This window comes from Pelobates fuscus, chromosome 1 (genome assembly GCF_036172605.1).
Source record: "Pelobates fuscus isolate aPelFus1 chromosome 1, aPelFus1.pri, whole genome shotgun sequence".
Classification (NCBI taxonomy): domain Eukaryota; kingdom Metazoa; phylum Chordata; class Amphibia; order Anura; family Pelobatidae; genus Pelobates; species Pelobates fuscus.
The window spans coordinates 163,618,432-163,637,167 of NC_086317.1; the positions used below are offsets into that span (position 1 = coordinate 163,618,432).

General features: G+C 42.1%; 1 protein-coding gene across 1 annotated transcript; it reads right to left on the reverse strand.

Moving 5' to 3' along the window:
• Positions 1-10,096: 10,096 nt before the first annotated feature.
• On the reverse strand, positions 10,097-11,718 carry LOC134603358 (transmembrane and death domain protein 1-like). Its single transcript, XM_063449273.1, has 4 exons — positions 11,688-11,718; positions 11,356-11,475; positions 10,838-10,975; positions 10,097-10,326 (listed from the first exon to the last, which is right to left on the reverse strand). The coding sequence occupies exons 1-4, from the start codon at positions 11,716-11,718 to the stop codon at positions 10,112-10,114; spliced, it is 504 nt and encodes a 167-aa protein (XP_063305343.1). The 3' UTR covers positions 10,097-10,111.
• Positions 11,719-18,736: the final 7,018 nt, after the last annotated feature.

Below are 18,736 nucleotides of genomic sequence, written 5' to 3' on the forward strand. Positions count from 1 at the left end.
AAATCTCTTCATGCCTTCTTAGGCCTCATTTCCTACTGCAGAGCATGGATCCCAGAGGCCTCTCTGCTTATGCAACCTCTCTACGATGCACTCAAGTCAGATCCATTCGGCCTGACCAACGAAGCTCTGGACAATTTCAAATCTCTTAAACGTGCCATTGTCTCTGCTCCTGCCTTGGGCCTACCAGACTATACCAAGCCTTTCAAATTATTTGTCTCTGAAAGACTAGGTCATGCTACAGGAGTTCTTACCCAAACTAATGACTTAAAAGGCCGCCAGAGGCCTATTGGATACTTTTCATGCCAACTGGACATTGTGGCTAGAGGGACCCCTTCCTGCCTTAGGGCTGTTTTTGCTGCAAGAGAACTTATTGAAAGAACTTCAGACCTGGTCCTTGGCCACCCGTTGGTTGTTTTGGCCCCTCATGACATCTCTGCCATTATCAACCAAGTCCAGCTCAAGCACGTGTCTCCCGCTAGACACCTACGTCTGCAATGTCATCTTCTTCTGCCTGACAACATTTCTATACAAAGGTGTCAAGTTCTTAACCCATCCACTCTTCTTCCACTCCCTGAGGGGGGTATCTACTATGGGTTTGTCACAGATGAAACCTACATTTACCTTCTCTGTGGATGTATCAAGAAAATGCATCCACATTTAACTTTTCACGAGGACAAGACACCTCTCTGTGAAGGTCCAGATTACGCCTTCTGTACCATGTGGTACAAGCCAGACATTACTCCTGAACCTTGCTATGAAGATGAGCTCTACCACTGGTTTGAAGTAAAGCTCACTGCCCAAGATTTCTATTGTGACTCGGAAGGCAACAGCATGGTCCTGATCCAACTACCCCCAGAACTCAATTACCTATACCATCATTGGGATACTGCTATTCCACATATTCCTGTTACCAAGTTAAAGACAAGATCATGGAATGACCTTGGGCCCATGGCAAAATTATGGGCCACCATGGATGAATCACAACTACAGGAAAATGGCATTGCCAAATACCCAGCAACTGACCTTCTTGAAGCATGGCCACGACATTTCCTGGAAAAAGAATTTAAAGACCTAGTTATAACAAATGACTATGACCCAGAAACTCCTCATGACTGTTTCGAACAGATGAAAATGGAAACAGTACACTTACCAACTGTGCATGAGAATCCATTACCGGATCCGGATTTTACTCTGTTTGTGGACGGTTCAAGGTATGCTGATGAAGAAGGAAAATACCATACAGGATATGCCGTAACCACAACAGGGGAAGTTCTCAAGTCATCACCTCTACCGCCAGCAATGTCTGCGCAAGAAGCTGAATTGCAAGCCCTGACTTCAGCATGCAAGATTTCCAAGGGAAAGCGTGCCAACATCTATACAGATTCAAGATATGCTCTGGGTGTGGCACATGACTTCGGCCTCATTTGGAAGACAAGAGGATTTCTTACCACTGCCGGTACACCAGTCAAACACAGCTCTGCAATCAAGGAACTAATGGATGCCCTCCTACTCCCTGAAGAAGTGGCCGTTTTGAAAGTAAAGGCACATGGGAAATTGGATTCAGATGAAGCAAAGGGCAACCATTTGGCCGATCAGGCTGCTAAGCAAGCAGCCAGAGATTTGCAGGAAGTGGATGAAGAAGTGTCCGGTCAAGAAGAAGAAGTTCCTATCTTTACCTTACAAACTCTTCCTACTGACCTAAGAATTCTACGAGAACAACAAGCTATAATTACCCCTGAAGAAATCCAGAAATGGAAGAAGAAAGGAGCTGTCCTAAAGGACGGAATTTACTACAACAATTCTAAATTTTGCCTTCCAAGAAACTTATACCCAGCAGTTGTCCAATGGGCCCATGGGCCTGCACATCTGTCAAAAGACCTAATGGCCGCCCTCATTCAAAAATATTATGAAGCACCTGGAATCACAACCCTGATCAACAGCTTCTGCAGGGCCTGTGTCATTTGTGCAAAATGTAATCCAGGAAGACCAATCAAGGTGCCTGCAAAGCACCTAGCAAAACCCATGTACCCATTCCAGAGAATTCAAATTGATCATATCCAAATGCCCAAGAGTGGGTCTCATGAATATGCACTAGTAATGGTGGATATGTTCTCAGGCTGGCCAGAAGCCTACCCTGTAGCCAATATCACTGCAAAAACAACCGCAAGACGCCTACTTACAGACATTGTATGTAGATTTGGACTTCCAGAAGTCATTGAAAGTGATCAAGGCCCAGCCTTTACAGCAACAGTGACTAAAGAAATTTGGACTGCTCTGGGAGTGACCCTAGCCTTCCACACCCCTTACCACCCACAAAGTAGTGGTAAAGTAGAGCGCATGAATGGCACTCTAAAAGCCAGAATGTTAAAAATGTCACAAGAAACAAAAATGCCCTGGCCAGAAAGTCTGTCAATAGCTTTGTTCAGCGTTAGGCACACACCTAGAGGGAAACACTCGTTATCCCCATATGAAATTCTATTTGGGACAGCACCCAGGCTAGGTTGTTATTATCCACAGCAGTTACAGCTTCAATCAGATGTTTTAGTAGACTATGTAACTGAACTTGCAAGTGCCTTGAACAAAATACATGCCCAAGTTTTCTCTTCAATTCCAGATCCTGATCTGAACACAGGTACCCATAACCTGCTTCCCGGAGATTGGGTTCTGGTTAAGAAGTTCGTGCGGAAAAGCACCCTGGAACCAAGATTTGACGGGCCATTCCAAGTTCTCCTGATCACCGCAACTTCCGTCAAATTGGCCGGCAGGCCACATTGGATCCACGCTTCCCACTGCAAGAAGTCTCCTGCCCCAGAGGAAGCAGATACCGCACAACCATGTACCTCTGGTACATTGTCTCCTTAATTAGTTTAATTAAGGCCCAGCAAGTAGCCATCACTAAAGATGCTAGTGGGTACACCTTCTGGTATAATTCATCATGTACCCGTGTGGCTACCTATACCTTTGATTATTGTGACATCGTAGAATGCCCATTCACTGCAACACAAATCCAGAATATCTATAGAGATATCCCTCATGTAAAAGATCCATATGTTTGTGTAGTTGACAAACAATGGGGGCATAATTGTGGCCATTGGGGGGCGGCGGGATGGAATGCCGGACCCTCCTGGGGCTACAAGCCAAAAAGTGCCTTATCTAAAGTAGATGATCATGGTAGGTCCCTCCTTCAAAGAATGACTCTGAGAAAGCCTGGAGGAGGCACACCAATGAAATTAATTCTTAATGTTGAGCATCCAAGCCCAACAGATGCAGACCAGTATGTATTGGGAATGTACTGGAGAAAGGGTTCATATACTAAATTAGGGCATTTCTACCTTAAAGATATGTGTAATTCCCCTGAGTGGCAAGGAGCTACTCATATGGTCACAAACCCATTAAAACCACACATCCAGTCCTTTAAGGACATGATGGCCATTGCTAACCCCACCTTTGAAGATACTATGGCCGCTGAAACAGGTTTTAATGATGTTAACCTATGGTTAGAATGGATGAAATATAATGCCAACAAACATAACCGAACCGCATGCTATGTGTGTGGTGGTGCCCGGCCTCATCTGGGCACTGTACCTTTAACCCTGCCAGTAGATGAAGAAAATTGCATTTTAAGTCTTTTTGCCTACCAATATAATTTCAACAGGTCTCAATGTCAAGCATGGACAGCGGAGTATCCTCTTATAGCCAAAAATGTAAGACCTCCTCATGGTGTTACCGTATATAAAGGTAATTACACTTGCTATGTCAAACATGATGGGATTGGTAAATTTGTGGGTAACTTTCCCGCAGGTTATTGTACTACATATAGAACTGTTCCTGTACGTTTGCTGCAGCAGCACACTAGGTCACTGGGAGATATTTACTGGTTGTGTGGGGATTTACAGTTAAGATCCAGAATGGACACAGAGTGGTGGGGGGAGTGTACATTGGCCAAGGCCATTATGCCTATACACATTATTTCTGACACACACACCAACACCCATGAGTCCAGCCACACTAAGGCCAAGCGTGAAGCCCCAGTAAAAGGAAGTTTTGACCCTCACATTTACATTGATGCCATTGGGGTGCCTAGGGGGGTACCCAATGAATTTAAAGCAAGAGATGAAGTTGCTGCAGGATTTGAATCAATTTTTACCATAGTTACTGCAAACAAGAACTTAAATTGGATAAACTACATTTATTACAATCAACAGCGTTTCGTTAATTACACCAGAGATGCCCTCCAGGGATTAGCCGAACAATTGCAGGCAACATCCCAAATGGCCTTCCAAAATAGAATAGCCCTGGATATGATCCTAGCCGAAAAAGGAGGGGTATGTAAAATTTTGCCCGACACCATGACATGTTGTACCTACATCCCAGAAAACACAGGTCCTAATGGTAAAGTTACATTAGCCATAGCAAAATTAAATGACCTCTCAGAAGAATTAAAAAGGAATTCCGGGATAAAAGATCCCTGGGACAGATGGTTTGGTTGGATGACGGGTTGGAAAAAGGCTTTAATGCATATTGGTATGGCAATACTAATTTCTTTTTTTATCTTTGCTCTTCTCTTTTGTTGTGTCTTCCCCTGCCTGAGGAAAGCTCTCACGAAGACTATTGACCAAGCGGCACCCACTTTCACACTACTTGATGTTGATGACCAAGATTTCCAGGATCTCAACTCACCCTGTTTGCCGCTGCAATCCATCCCTTTTGATGATAAAGTGCGAGAGTTCTAGGAAGGGACCACCTTAGGGACAGCATCTGTCAGTGAATGGTAAAGGCCCCGTGTGGAGAAGCGGTGGGTTAGCTGCCGTGGGATACCCATGGGTGTGAAGTGTTCGAGAGCCATACTGACAGATGAGCTAGCCTAGTAGGGTCAGAAAATAGGGACAGACTTGCACTTTGCATTAACACCTAGCTAGCGGCCACGGGGTTTCTGTGCCTTTGGGCTAACACGTCTTCTGGTATTAACAAATAAAGTTTTTATCTCTTAGAATCTAACATTTCATAGGGGGGACTGATGTAGAATTATTAAAAAAATCTTATTGTATTTATATTGAATTGCTGCTCTAACTCTGTATTAACCTGATACTGTGACAAATCCTCCATTTTGTCCTCATAACCTGACTTCTTCATATGAAAACTACATTACATGACAGTATTTCTCAGCACATCTAATACAATAGACAAAGACTGTATTCTCCATAAGGATATGACTAACCCAGGAACTGTTGAATTTCCCCTAACTCGCAACATAGTATAATTTAAAGGCCATGAAAACACAGTAGTAATGAAATGTTCTATTCATAAGAGACCTTGCACCTAACCACGAGATTTGACATCACCGACCGAGTAAAATGACGCTCAAGACCCCTTGTCCCCCACCCGTGTCCGAAAAAGTACCACCTCTTGGTGGGTGGACACGGAACTAACCACTTAGCTTTTGATCCAATTAATTATATTGATAGGTGGACACTAACCCAGACACTTAACAATTAATCCAATTAATGATGTTTATTCACTGATATCCTGATAATCAATGATGACGAAAATGTCTCTTAAAAGGGCCTGCGCGCCCTCTGATTCTGCACTTGCCAATAAATTTCCTCGAAGTTATTTTAACCTGAACTCCGTGTGTCAGACTGAATTACTTCAGCGTATATACGCAATTCAATTCTCTTTAATTTGGACAGGAACAGATAGACACTTAAACATTTTGGTTTACTGAAAAAGTACCATAACAACGCCCACAAAGTTAAGTAGTGAATACCGCCTCTTGCGTGATAGATCTAACAAAAAAACCTGTTGATCTTACCTGATCTAACGAATATCTACCAAAATCAATTAAAAAAAATTAAAATTTCACTTGAGGGGGGGCTAACCCGTAGTCACGCCCACAAAGTTAAGTAGTGAATACCGCCTCTTGCGTGATAGATCTAACGAAAAAAACTGTTGATCTTACCTGATCTAACGAATATCTACCAAAATCAATTTAAAAAAATTACAATTTCAGTTGAGGGGGGGCCAGCCCCCCCTAATTATATATGCAATATCTCAGTAATTAAACTAGACCTAACAAAAATTTTGCCTGATCAAACCTGATCTAACGTAGAGCTATCATAATCAACAACATTTTGTACAATTTTTTGTTGAGGGGGGGCTGGCTACGGGTTAGCCCCCCCTGACAATGATTGTTAATATCGCATATTTTAGAGTAGATCTAACGAAAAAAATCGTTGATCAAACCTGATCTAACAAAGATCTAACAAATGGAATAAAGTTTTGATCAAATTCTCAATATGGGGGGGCTAACCCGGGGGTGGTAAAACATTGAGCCTTCTTGTTTTGGAAGCCTGGTGCAAGTAAGGCTTCGTTCAAGTGGCAGTGTCCCGTTCCCCTCGGGGACGAAAGGACGTACATCAACGTCCCATATCCTTCGGGGTTGCGTCGCTTGATCCGGCCCAGGCAGGCCTAGGTTTTCCAGGAGTTGCAGGCCTTCGGAAGGGTTTGTAGCTTTGTGGGTTTTGCCTTCTTTCGTGCACATCAGTGCTCTTGAGTTAGTCCACCGGTAAGGGAGGCCAGCCTTTTGTAATTGCTGCGTAATTGGGCGCATCGTTTTCCGCCACAGTAGCGTAGCTTTACTAAGATCTTGATAAAATGTGAGTGAGTGAGTCTCAAATTGGAATGGGGTGTTCCCCCGTAGTGCTTGTAACAGTCTTTGTTTATCCGCAAAGGATTTACAGCATAGGATAACGTCCCTAGGTTGGGAGTTTGGTGATTGCAGGGGTGTCGCGATGCGGTAAAGTCCGTCATGGGCGAACAGTTTAGCGTGCTTGGTTGGGAGAATAGCTGCTATGAGTCGCCTGATGAGGTGAGGCAGTTCTTCAGCTGGTACAGTATCCTCAATTCCCCTTATTTATTTTTTTTTAAATTCTTTATTTTACTGTGCAATGAAAGAATAACAGACAGGCTTGCATTGCCACGACAGAGTCCGCAAGCTTATAATGGACAAACATCTGCATACAGTGTCATGACATATGAAACAGTTGCACTTTTTTCATTTAAAGAAACAGGCTGAACCATAGATTGTTTAGTAATACTTAGAACATTACAGGCTAGAGATCATACGTTAGTAAAAGGTAGGTTATACAGGCTTAGTACGATCATTAATTTACAGGCTTGTGTTAGAAACAGTCGGGTGCAGATTTTTCCACGCTGCTTGAGATTGACCACCAGGGGGCAGCGAGTCACTGAGCTCGCCAGATTTAGCTTCCATGTAAGTTTAAGAAATCAAGGAACAAGTATAGTAATACAGGGGGTATGCTAGGCTAAATTATATTCAGTGCTCTGCTGAGGTTTTAAGTACACACATATTTATATGTATATTCTGCTGCTTAGTTGCTCCTGCAGTGACGCTGGGTCGGTCGGCAAGTCCCTTATATTTCCCGCTGGTTGCTTAAGTGCTGCAGTACTTGCTAGCCAGGGGTGTGTTCGCCTTTATTCTTCTGCCGGCATCAACCTTGGGTGCAAAATATATCCTGCTTACTGTGTTCGCTGTTCTTCTTTATATAGGCAGAGTAAGAGTGCAGATAAAGTCCCCTTGGGTCCGCTGGTAGCGCTGGGAATTGTAGCTTTCAATGGGAGCTCTTTCTCCGTCTGGTATTAGGCGCGGCGGCCATCTTGGCTTTTGCCATGCGGTCTGAGATGTAACTTGTCGCCGCTCAGGCGATGAACGTAGTCGCTGCCCCTCCGGTGGGGTCCGGGATAACCCCCCGGCCCACAGGGGGGGAAACGGGGCCTTCAGTGAGCGTGTGAGAGGTCCTGCCGGACCAAGCGCGGGAGATCGGCCGTTTCTCCGTCAGGGCCTCGCGACAGGCCTCAATCCCAGCTGTCCAGTTGTCGGCCGCGCCGGCGGTACGAGTGCCGATAGTTACATCCCCAGTGGGTGCTCGAGTTTCCTTTGCCGGCATATCGCTGTTGGATGTTCGATTCAAGAGAGAAGGTTAGTTTTTTGCCCGGATTTGTGAATTTCAGTGTGGAGCCAAGGTGCCCCACGTCCAACCGGCTCGGCGGTCAGGCCCCGCCCCCATTCCCCTTATTTTGACATTGTTTTGTCTGCTTTTGTCTTCCAGTGCGTCCAGTCTAGCTGTGATGTGGGAGTGAGAGGTTTGTAGCTGCTTTAGGGCTTCCCCCTGGTTGGCTATGACTCGTTTTGTGTCTGCAGAATCCTCCTCGGATACTCGGAGGCGTTCTGTTATGGCCTGCATTTCGGCTTTCAACAGGTTGAGTTCCGCAAAGAACATATCCTGGAAGTGTGCCAAAAGGTCGTGAATGTCCCGCTTTGTAACAGGCGGTTCTGGGTCAGGTGTACCCTTAGTACCTTTCTCGGGTATAGTGTCCTCCACTGGGCCTGGTGTAGGTTCCCTTCTGGGGGATGCAGGCTCCCTTGTGCGGGTCGTTGTGGCCAGCATCTGGCTGATGTCATGGTTGGAGGCTGCAGCGGCCGGAGTCGGCTTTTGAGATTTGCGACCCATCGGGGAGCCTGGTGTGGTCCCGGTCTCGTCCGCTTTCTGAGGGAACGTGTCCCAGAAGTCTCCGTCCCAGTAGGTGATGCGTGGTAGTCGCGGGAGACCCGCTTGGTAGGCCCGAGGTACCTTGCGCCGTATTTTCGCGCCCGTCGGGCATAAAAAAGGCATCCACGTGTCCGGAAAGGTAACCCCTGTACGAGGGTGGCAATATTAGCTTAAATTGCCCGGTGGTGTGCCGTTTTTGGGCAGATTTTCGGGCGATGGTCGAGGAGCTGGGCGAAATGGCGTCTGCTCCTGCACGCCGTTGGCTCCGCCCCCTCTCTTGTGATAGATTTGATAAAACTTACGGGGGTCCCGGATATACCTAATGCTCTAACTAAATGGGAAGAAGACTTGGGTATCTCCATTCCTCACAATAATTGGTGTAAAGCATTTATGCTGACAAGGAAACATATACACAATCTGAATATTCTTGAGACATTCACAAAAAATTTGTTTAGATGGTATTTGGTCCCTGTAAGACTTTCTAAAATATCCATATCTAATCCCCCAAACTGTTGGCGATGCTTCCACCCTGAAGGGACTTTACTCCATATTTGGTGGACTTGTCCCAGAATTAAACCTCTTTGGATTATCATATTTGACCTCATTTTTAGAATTGGAGGTATACGCCCTGAGTTTAAAGCAGATTTTGCACTACTCCACCTTTTTGGCTTAGAAATACATGGTAATCTGGAATTGATTTTGATTCATTTTTTAATGGCAACTAAAATTCTGATTGCTAGATTTTGGAAAAATATAGACATCCCAAAAAAAAGGCCAACTTAAAGCACAACTATTATACCAACTTGAGATGGAGAAGGGTTTACTCTTAAGTAATAACCTCCCTAATGAGGGACTTTGTGAGTTCTATTCTAAATTTATTGTAGATATTACAGACTGGTAATAAGACGGAATTCGGGTACTAGGCATATCAATTTATGCATAGTTGGTATGAAAGCAAGATTAGGACAGTTTCACATAATCTCTCTGACCTTTTAGTAGATATTACAACAACTTTGTTTTTGGGCAATTTGACTTTTTTCTTTTGTGTGTTTTTTCTCTCCTATGTAAGACCAATTGGATGTGTGTCTTGATTGTTAGTCATGGCCCATCTCTATCTTTTTGTGTAGATGAGGCCGTGGCTATTTTCAGCTATTATTGAATTTAATAAGGCAATTTATATTTTATGTCTAAGAAAAAAAAAAAAAAAAAAAGTGGTAATCTTCATTATCTCTCATGGTTCCCTAATGTTGGTTTTTCTCTACTGAGATTTGTAGACAGACAATGGAGCTCTCAGTTATGGTGTTCGTCTTGTTCAGGTGTTGTGTGACTCTTTATTACAAAATTTTAATATCTTGACTAGGACATTGCTGATGTTGTATCACCAGCTCAAGTTGTGTACAGAAATTTGATGTTGTGGCAGTAATAATCCACCATTAGACAAATAAACATTAAATTACTAGCAATGTATAAGTTCAAGTGCTGTTTATTTAATCTCTCATTTATTTCAATCATCACTGCCCTTGCCGTGCAGACATGTATTATCAGACAATCTTGTAAAAATCTCTCTCTCTTCCATCAATCTTTAAAACCCTGAAGAGCAATAGATAGATCATGACCACCATTACAGCTCCTCCCAGGAATCCAATAATAACACCATATAACATGTACCAGCACCACTCGGTAAGCGCTCGCTGGTAAGGTGGGCGTGGCTTTCTTTCAATAATGAGATCCCAATCCATATCCTCAAAGTTGAAAACTGTAGAAAAGAAACATTATTAAAAAATTACAGGACAGCGTGTCATAAGCACAATATTATTAAACTCTATGAGTAAAATATACAGATAAAACATCAGCTGTGTGACAGAGATAGACCGATATATATTTGATTAATTATTCATATTGTCTTTGAAGTTCTATAAAAGCCCTGGCTCCAGTGCCAAGCAGAGTTAACCAGTAGTAACCTTCACACCAAAGAGTATAGTAGGTTTGCATTCTGGCAGTAAGAAAGCGTGGAGCTGGGCAGAGAAAGTGACTGTCTCAGTAACCACGGCTTTCCCTCCCTCTCAGCCATACACCAGAAATAGCAATATAAAGTGCTAAAATACGGCTTTGGGGCTTTTCAGCAACCCACTCAAGTCTTGGTCGTCCCCTCTCGCTTAGCAAGGTCTCTGTTATTTGTTTACCATTTTGGTTTTAATTAATCTGTGAGTCTCCGCAGAAAAAAAAATCCTTAAATCTCTAAATGTTTAATTATGTTGGGCACTCACCATCTCTCTGCCTGGCATCGATTTCAGAAAATTCTTCATTCGGAAGAAGCAGAGATGAATCCAGCATTTTTTGCTTATATTCATCAGCGTTCTTCTCAATCTCCAGAATTTTGTCCTGATTGAGATTTCTTCCAAGTTCTATTATACATATGAACACGTTACGGCATGTATCGACATGATAAGACATTTCATTTCTCATGATCTCAGTAAAGTTCAAATTCTATCCTGGTGTATTAGTGGAAAATCCAACTCTCTATGGATACTTTCACAGTGCTATGCTATACATGCATATGGTTTATAGAGAATGAATGGGATTAATTTTTACATTTCATTTCAATATGTTTAATCAAAATAAGTTCACGAAGATAAACTGTGTCAGGATTGGCAGGGACACTTTAATTTCCTGAAATAAGAGGATGTATAAAGAGATACTGAAGCACTGTGACCTCTAACCGCTTCAACATCACAACATCTGTGATTAATACCATTTTCTACTAAATTACAAAATTTATATTTACCTTTAGAAACATCAGGTCGTCCCACTTGATATAAAATAGTAGAGATCCGGTCCCAATAGACTGATTCCCCTTTTTCATCAAACCATTTCTGTAATGTTGCCAAACATTGCTCCTTGGTCACTGTGTGTAGAAAGAAGAGATACAATCAGGATTAGCTCCCAGGATTTTGCTGGTAATTCCATCAGTAGTGCTCGTGGACATGTAAAATAATGATCTTGATATAAACAAGCCTGCCACACATTTTCATTGGAATGCTAACAGTGATCAGTAAAATCAGCTGTAAAGTGGGTGAACAATCAACTGCAATGTAAAAACATGGCTGGCATTAGCACCAGCTTCAGAATTTGGTATGGGCACCCACATTTTCCTTGACATTTTTTTAACACATTAATTATAAATCTCTAAATGAAACGAAAATCTAAAATCTGAATTGTAATATAGTTTTGTATTTATGTATGGTAAGAATGGAAATAATTTTGATGGAAGTTTATTATAATAATAATTTAAAGTATCTCATTATCTCACCCTAGTCTGAATGAATATTTCTGTAATGGTACATATGAAATGATCAGAGAACTGCAATAAATGTGTATATCGTTATAGATTTGCTGCTGTACAGTACAGAGTAGCGTTATATAAAAAACATTTCTAGTAAAAAGAGATCCTGCACAAATTTTGTCAGAACAAAAACAATAACAAAGTGTGCTGATAATACATATGTGTGAATATTAATAGAATTTGTAATACAAAATAATTATACATTATCTTTCCTGATTTATTATACTTTAAAATACCCTATTTCATTAACTCTACCCTCCAGTTACAACATTAACACATGATATAATAATTGCACAGTGAATCTACCAATCTCTCTGCGCCTGCGTCGTTTTGGAGACAGGTTTGAGACTTTCTTAACCAGATCGTCTTCAGGTCTATTGATTCTGCTGATGAAATCTTGGCATTCCTCAGGGCTAAGGAGTTCAGCTATCCTTATCACCATGTGAGGGCCAATGTCATCGGCAGCTGAAAAGGAAATAAAATCCTGTTAATTAAACAGAGTCACAAATTAATGCATCCAATTTTATCAAGTACTTGGTGTATAAGAGTTCAGCCTTTTGTCAAGAATAAATAAAATTTCAGCAAAAATCTTGGTACATTTATGTCAATGTTACTTTTAGAACAAACAGTCAGTCACGGATGGTGACATTAAAATTCCCTCAAAACTTCCTCAGTTTTTCGCTGCAATGGGAAATCAAGCCCTGAATACATTGGTCAAGACATTTAGATGTTGTAATAGTAATATTATAGTCATTATTGATCAAATATTTAACTCCTGGAAGTTCAATGTAATACGTATGCTATATAATGGAATTACTAAATATTTGCCATTTATACCCAATATGTCTGCTCTTTTGATACAGCTTAGATATAACACGGTTGTAGAATTATTAAATTACCTATTATTGATTGCCTATTATTGATTTTCTTAACAGTATTTAGAATATTAGAAGGAAATGCTTTTCTAGAAGGTTATGAGCAGCACCGGAACGGTCAAGTTCCTGTAATATGAAACATTGTATGCCATAGTTAGATCATGAGAACTGTACTAATAAAATGTGTATTCTCTAAGCCTGAGAAACTAACCTTGAAGCTAAATGGTACCAAGTACTCAAAATGGCTGGCTGCCAGATCCCCCCTCCCATCGAGCGAGCCTCGTGCTAAACAAGAATGGCGCTTGTATCTTATGTCCACTCCCGTGTCAAAGATGACGACATCCCATGATGGGAGGATGCCCAACTAGCCACTTAACACCTAGACCAATTAATAATATTGATGGGAGGGTATTGACTTAACCACTTAACACCTAATCCAATTAATGATGTTTATTTGTTGTTATCTTGATATTCTATGATGATGTAATATTGCCTTTAAAAGGGTCTGCATACCCGCTTTTTAACCAGATGCCATTAAATTTTCTCGAAGTTCTTTTAACCTGAACTCCGTGTGTCAGTGTGAATTTACTTCTGCGTATACGCAATTTAATCATCTCTAATTTGGACAGGAACAGATAGTCATTCAAACTTCTTTGTTTGCTTAAAAGAATCTATATCAACACTATCCAGAAAGGAGACATTGATTATTACCTGTATCTTCACATACAACACAATTCCATAAAGGAAACAGCGCTACCAGTACAATGTACAAATCCATGTCTGAAGCTATTGAAACAATAACTGCTTTACTAGTGAGTTTAACCTCGAATGACAATCAAGGTGCATATCTCTAGTGTGACTTGACAAGCTAACTATGACATCATGGTTACTTCTTTACTGATGATGTCAATGTGTATATCTCTAGTGTAACACAACTTTTTTATATTAAACTGAAAGTTGCATGCACAGATTTAAAGTGTGATTAATGTAAAGATTACTTCAATGTGCAGCACTATGCCAATTAATGCTCTGTAATAAATAATAAATTATAACAATTACTTTCATATACACTCACAAAATAAAGTGCAATTACAAGTACAACACTATATTTACCTATTATGAACACCAAACAACAACTATGTGGCATGAATCAAACCAATATGAAATATACTGTGCTAAAAAAACGTATTAAATAATACTTATGCCATCAACATACACTTCTTGGCTCAAAAATCATTAAATTAAATAGTTTAAACAAACCTAAATATGAATAATTTGTAAATAGCACAGATCATTAAAATGTAATTGTAATAATATGTTAAAAAAAAAAAAAAAAAAAACACCCTTGGGGTCTAGAGAAGGCTTCCCCAAACTCTGGCCCTCCAGATGTTGCTGAACTACAACTCCCATGATTCTCAGCCTATTTTATTTATAGAATCATGGGAGTTGTAGTTCAGCAACATATGGAAGGCCGGAGTTTGGGGAAGCCTGGTCTAGAGCATTGTTTCCAAATGTAGGGGAGCCTGGGGCAGAAGAGGAGCAGAGGGAGCCTAGGCTAGAGAAAGAGCAGGGATGGCTGGGGCAGAGGAGAAGGAGGAAGAGTCTGGGGGAGAGGAGTAGCGGGGAGAGCCTGGGGCAGATGAGAATCAGGGGATCCTAGGGTGGACAGTGCAGAGAAAATGTATACATTTTAAATAACAGTAACTATTTAACAACAACTATATTCATTACAACCAGTTTGCTAATGTGAGGCGTGCAATTTAAGGAAAAGGGCTGCCAAGGGGTACACAAGTGAAAAAGGTTGGGAACCACTGCCCTACAGGAATCTCATTCACAAGGAAAGAGTCGTATTCGGTGCCACGCAACACTATAGAGCACTGGGGCGATCAGGTCCCTAGAGTGCGCTAAATCCCAAGTTCCGCTACATTTATCTAAATCAGAGTTTGCAGGAATCTATGATCTGCAAACTTTCTTTGTCTTAGGGATGAGCATAACAACTTAGCAAAGCTAGTGGGTATGCGGCAGCCTCCCGGAGTCAAATGCCAGAGCTGAAAACGCTCGCGCTGTGCATCTGCACAGCAACAGCATTTCAGCCAATCAGGTATCAGGAGAGCCGTGCTGAGAGCGGTATTCCTGATTGCCTCAGATTTTTGAAATTGGGAAACTGCGGATGGTTAGCATATCCCACGAAGTACTAAGGATAAATATTGCCTAAAGTGTATAGGAATATAATTAAACATCTAAACACAAAATAAAACAATTCAAGTAGCCAATAGTACAGGGGAACAAAAATGTTTAATAAGTCATGAAGACATATAAGATAGACTTTAAACTTTGTATAAAACAAACAGCGGAACTGAAAACAAGGCAACAATCTATGGCAAAGGAAAGTATCAAATGAACACTGGAACCATTCATCATAAATTGCAACAAAATACGTTCAATAAAGAGAAAAGAAATGTAAAAAAGTCCCAGCAAACAGAATCTTTATGCAGGGAGTCCATGAGAATATCATACTGACGAGACTACTAGCATCCAATCCTCCTACTTAGGTGGATCCTTGGTTTGTTGGTCTTGTCTTGGAGTACAGCTATAGTCTGTAAAAAACAAAACAGAGAACAGTTATCAATAGGCTGAATAAGCACCAGATAACCTTATGTTTTAGAAAAACAAACTACCACCAGCAGGCAAAACGTAACTTAAAAGAGGGTGGGACGAGCGCTATTGTTAGGTGGTTATGCTCATCCCTAAGACATCCCTAAGACAAAGAAAGTTTGCAGATCATAGATTCCTGCAAACTCTGATTTGTCCTGCGGGAGGCATAACCACCTAGCAAAGCTAGTGGGTAGAATAGCAAACACCTGGTGGAGGTTGAAGGTACGATTGTAACAAACTGACTAAACATAAGCCTGGTTCAGAAGGATCTTGAACCAAATCCAATTCTACCGGACCAGGAGAAATATGGATTGTTTTTTGTCTGCCTTTTAGGATAATATTGAAACCTCCCAGGGTCCTGGACAACCAAGGATCTGAAATATGGATTTGAGATAACTCGGCTCCTATAGCTGATAGGGCCAAGGACAGCAGAGAAGCCAACTTAATAGCAGTCCATCTTAAATCAATGTTAGCATTATCCAAAGAATTAAGGAAATTTAATAAGATGTCTACATCCCAAGTAGACGCGTAGCGTGGGGTATATGGGTTGCAGACGGATAACCCTTTTAGTAATCTCAAATACAGAGCATCCTGAATAAGGTTGGGGATCAGGAAGTTTAAAGCAGATCCATAGGTCTTGATTGAACTGACAGATAAACCAGAATGGAACTTAAGGGTAAGAAATTCTAAAGCCAATGGAACGGTATCAGATCCCTGTGTGTTAGACAGAAAAGAAACCTCCCATTCTTTGAATTCCTCGATCATCTTTCTATATCTTACCCTAGTTCTACGTCTTAAATATGAGTTAATAATATCCAAGACCTGATCCGATAAAAGGGTATGTGTTAACAGCCTACCAGAGCTGTGATGCACATCAGCTGCGGGAGCTTGAGCAGAAGATCGCTGGTTCCCTGAAAGCAGTGCACTGTCATGCCCAATGGGATCCCGGTTCCTTTGACTAACTGATGGATCAGGGGATACCAGGGTCTGGAGGTCCATACTGGATAAACGAGAACTAAGCTCTGTACCCTGTCCCTGCGGATCTTCTCCAGCACTTTCATCAGATGGAGGGGGGAAAGCATAAGGAGCTGTAACATCTGTCCATTGGAAAGACATTGCATCCATTTTCCAAGCTCCCTTTGTCCAGGTCCGGGAGACGAACCTTGGAGTTTGTGCAGATGTTTGTCTCTGGCCAAAATTGCATTCTCTCCATTGGAATAGAGCAATCTTTAATTGAATTATTGCCAAGGACAAGAGAGAGAGAGTCTGCAAGCTCGTTCGCCTCTCCCGGAACGTATTCTGCGAAAACCTGAACATTGCTTGCTAAAGCCCAAGACCAAAGATCTAGAGCCTCTAAACAAAGACCCCTTGATCTTGTGCCCCCTCTGTGGTTACATAAGCCACCGCTGTCCTGTTGTCCGATTGTACTTTTACCGACGTCGGTGACTGGTTTAGAGGAACTAGGCCCAGGAGAGCTAATTCTATAGCTCTTAACTCCAAGATGTTTATATGGAGGTGACTCTCTTGGTCTAACCAAATTCCTCTTATGGCGTTCTGGGCTGTAAACGCACCCCAACCCTGACTTGAGGCATCTGACGTCAGAGGGACTGCCACAGGCTGCTCTAACAGGGGACGAGGAAGTGGAATTTCTAACTCCAGAATGGACTTCAACTCTTCTCTGACCTTCTTGGGGAGAACGAATTTTGATTCCCAATGGCCGCCCTGTCTTAGTTGATTCCCTAAAAACAGCTGACTTCTTCTGCAAAGCAATGGGGAATTGTCATATGCTGGTGTTAAAGCTATTAATTTCCCGATAATCTTTGCTAGGTCTCTCAAGGATCAACTCTGGGGATGAGGTCAGATGTACTAATAATTTGTCCCATTTGTCTTGAGGGATTCCTAGAGACATAGTCCTGGTGTTCAGTACGAAACCCAGAAAGACGATGCTTTGAGTGGGAATAAGGACTGATTTCTGTAAATTTACTACAAATCCTCTTGTCAAAGGGAAGCAAGGTAATCCCTTTGAGAAGCAAGGACTTCCCCATCTGGGTGCATGAGCAGGATGTCGTCTAGATAGTACAGACACATGAAACCTTTTAGTCTGACATGAGCTATCACTGATTTCATAATTCTGGAGAATGTGTATGGTGCATTGGATAGGCCAAACACCATAACGGTCCACTGCCACACTTTTCCTTTCCAATGAAACCTGAGAAAACGCCTGTGTTTCTTGGCTATGGGTATTGAATGGAAGGCATCTTTTAGGTCTAACTTTATGCAGAAAAAAGCTTTCTGTACTAAGCCTGGAAGATCTGATAAACCCTCCATCCTGAACCTTTTCCTTTTTATGAAAGCGTTCAGAGACCTCACGTTTAGGACCGGTCTCCAGAAACCGTCTGATTTTGGGATTAGGAACAATGGGCTGACCCATCCTGTAAAAGACATGTCTGCCAACTATATCTTCCCTTGACTTAAAGCTAAGGAAAGGGAGGCATCTAGCACTGGGTTCACCTCTCTGTGGGGTGCAAATTTCTGGACTGGGAACCTTAAAAGGGGGAGTTGTAAACCCCTTTGAAAATCTTTAGAACCCATTTGTCTGAGGAAATATCCTTCCAATTTTGTGATATATGAGGAGGCACACTTACTTGAATGCATGGGTTTTCTTTTGGAAGCTGAACCGCCTCTGGAATGCGCTCCTCTGCAACCGCCCGGGAGCGTGTGTCTTACACTGTAGTGGCGGTACTGGGCCTGGTGAGAGGCTTCTTGGGACGCTCCTGCAGCCCTATAGGGGTGACCCTCTGTCCGAAAGGGCTTTTTGTAGCCAGGGACAGACTTCTTGAGTTCTGAAAAGGATCTCCTTGCCTTGTAACGGCCTTTAACCTCCTGAATGAACGAGGGACCGAATAGGTAAGAATCCTCCAAATTTGGGAACTCATGCGATTTGGGGGCTAGGTCGGACAGACCTGCTGCATGGAGCCAGCGGGATCTGCGGATGTTTGATATGTAATTGGATTGGCCAATAATTAGCACTGCCCTGCCAGACGCTTTTAAAAGAGCCATCTTAGACGCCAATATAGATGAAGCAGAAGGTTTCTGAGCATTGCCTTCTTTTTCTGCCTTATCCAGCATCAGTAATAGTGGGCCCACAGCATCAGCAATTTTGAACTGTATATTGCGAAAAGTCTGGTTTGTGGGATCAGAGGATACGCTGCTCCCTGTGATAGATAACAGAGCAGGATCTACCTCTGGAGCCATTAAAGCCAGAATGTCCGTGATACCAATGTGGTTCCTGA

Coding starts and splice junctions, on each gene's coding strand:
- LOC134603358 (XM_063449273.1), bottom strand. CDS start 11,718: ATGTGGGTGCCCATACCAAATTCTGAAGCTG. Junction 11,476..11,687: donor CATACCAAATTCTGAAGCTG/GTGCTAATGCCA, acceptor TTCTACACACAG/TGACCAAGGAGCAATGTTTG. Junction 10,327..10,837: donor CGATGCCAGGCAGAGAGATG/GTGAGTGCCCAA, acceptor TCTTTTCTACAG/TTTTCAACTTTGAGGATATG.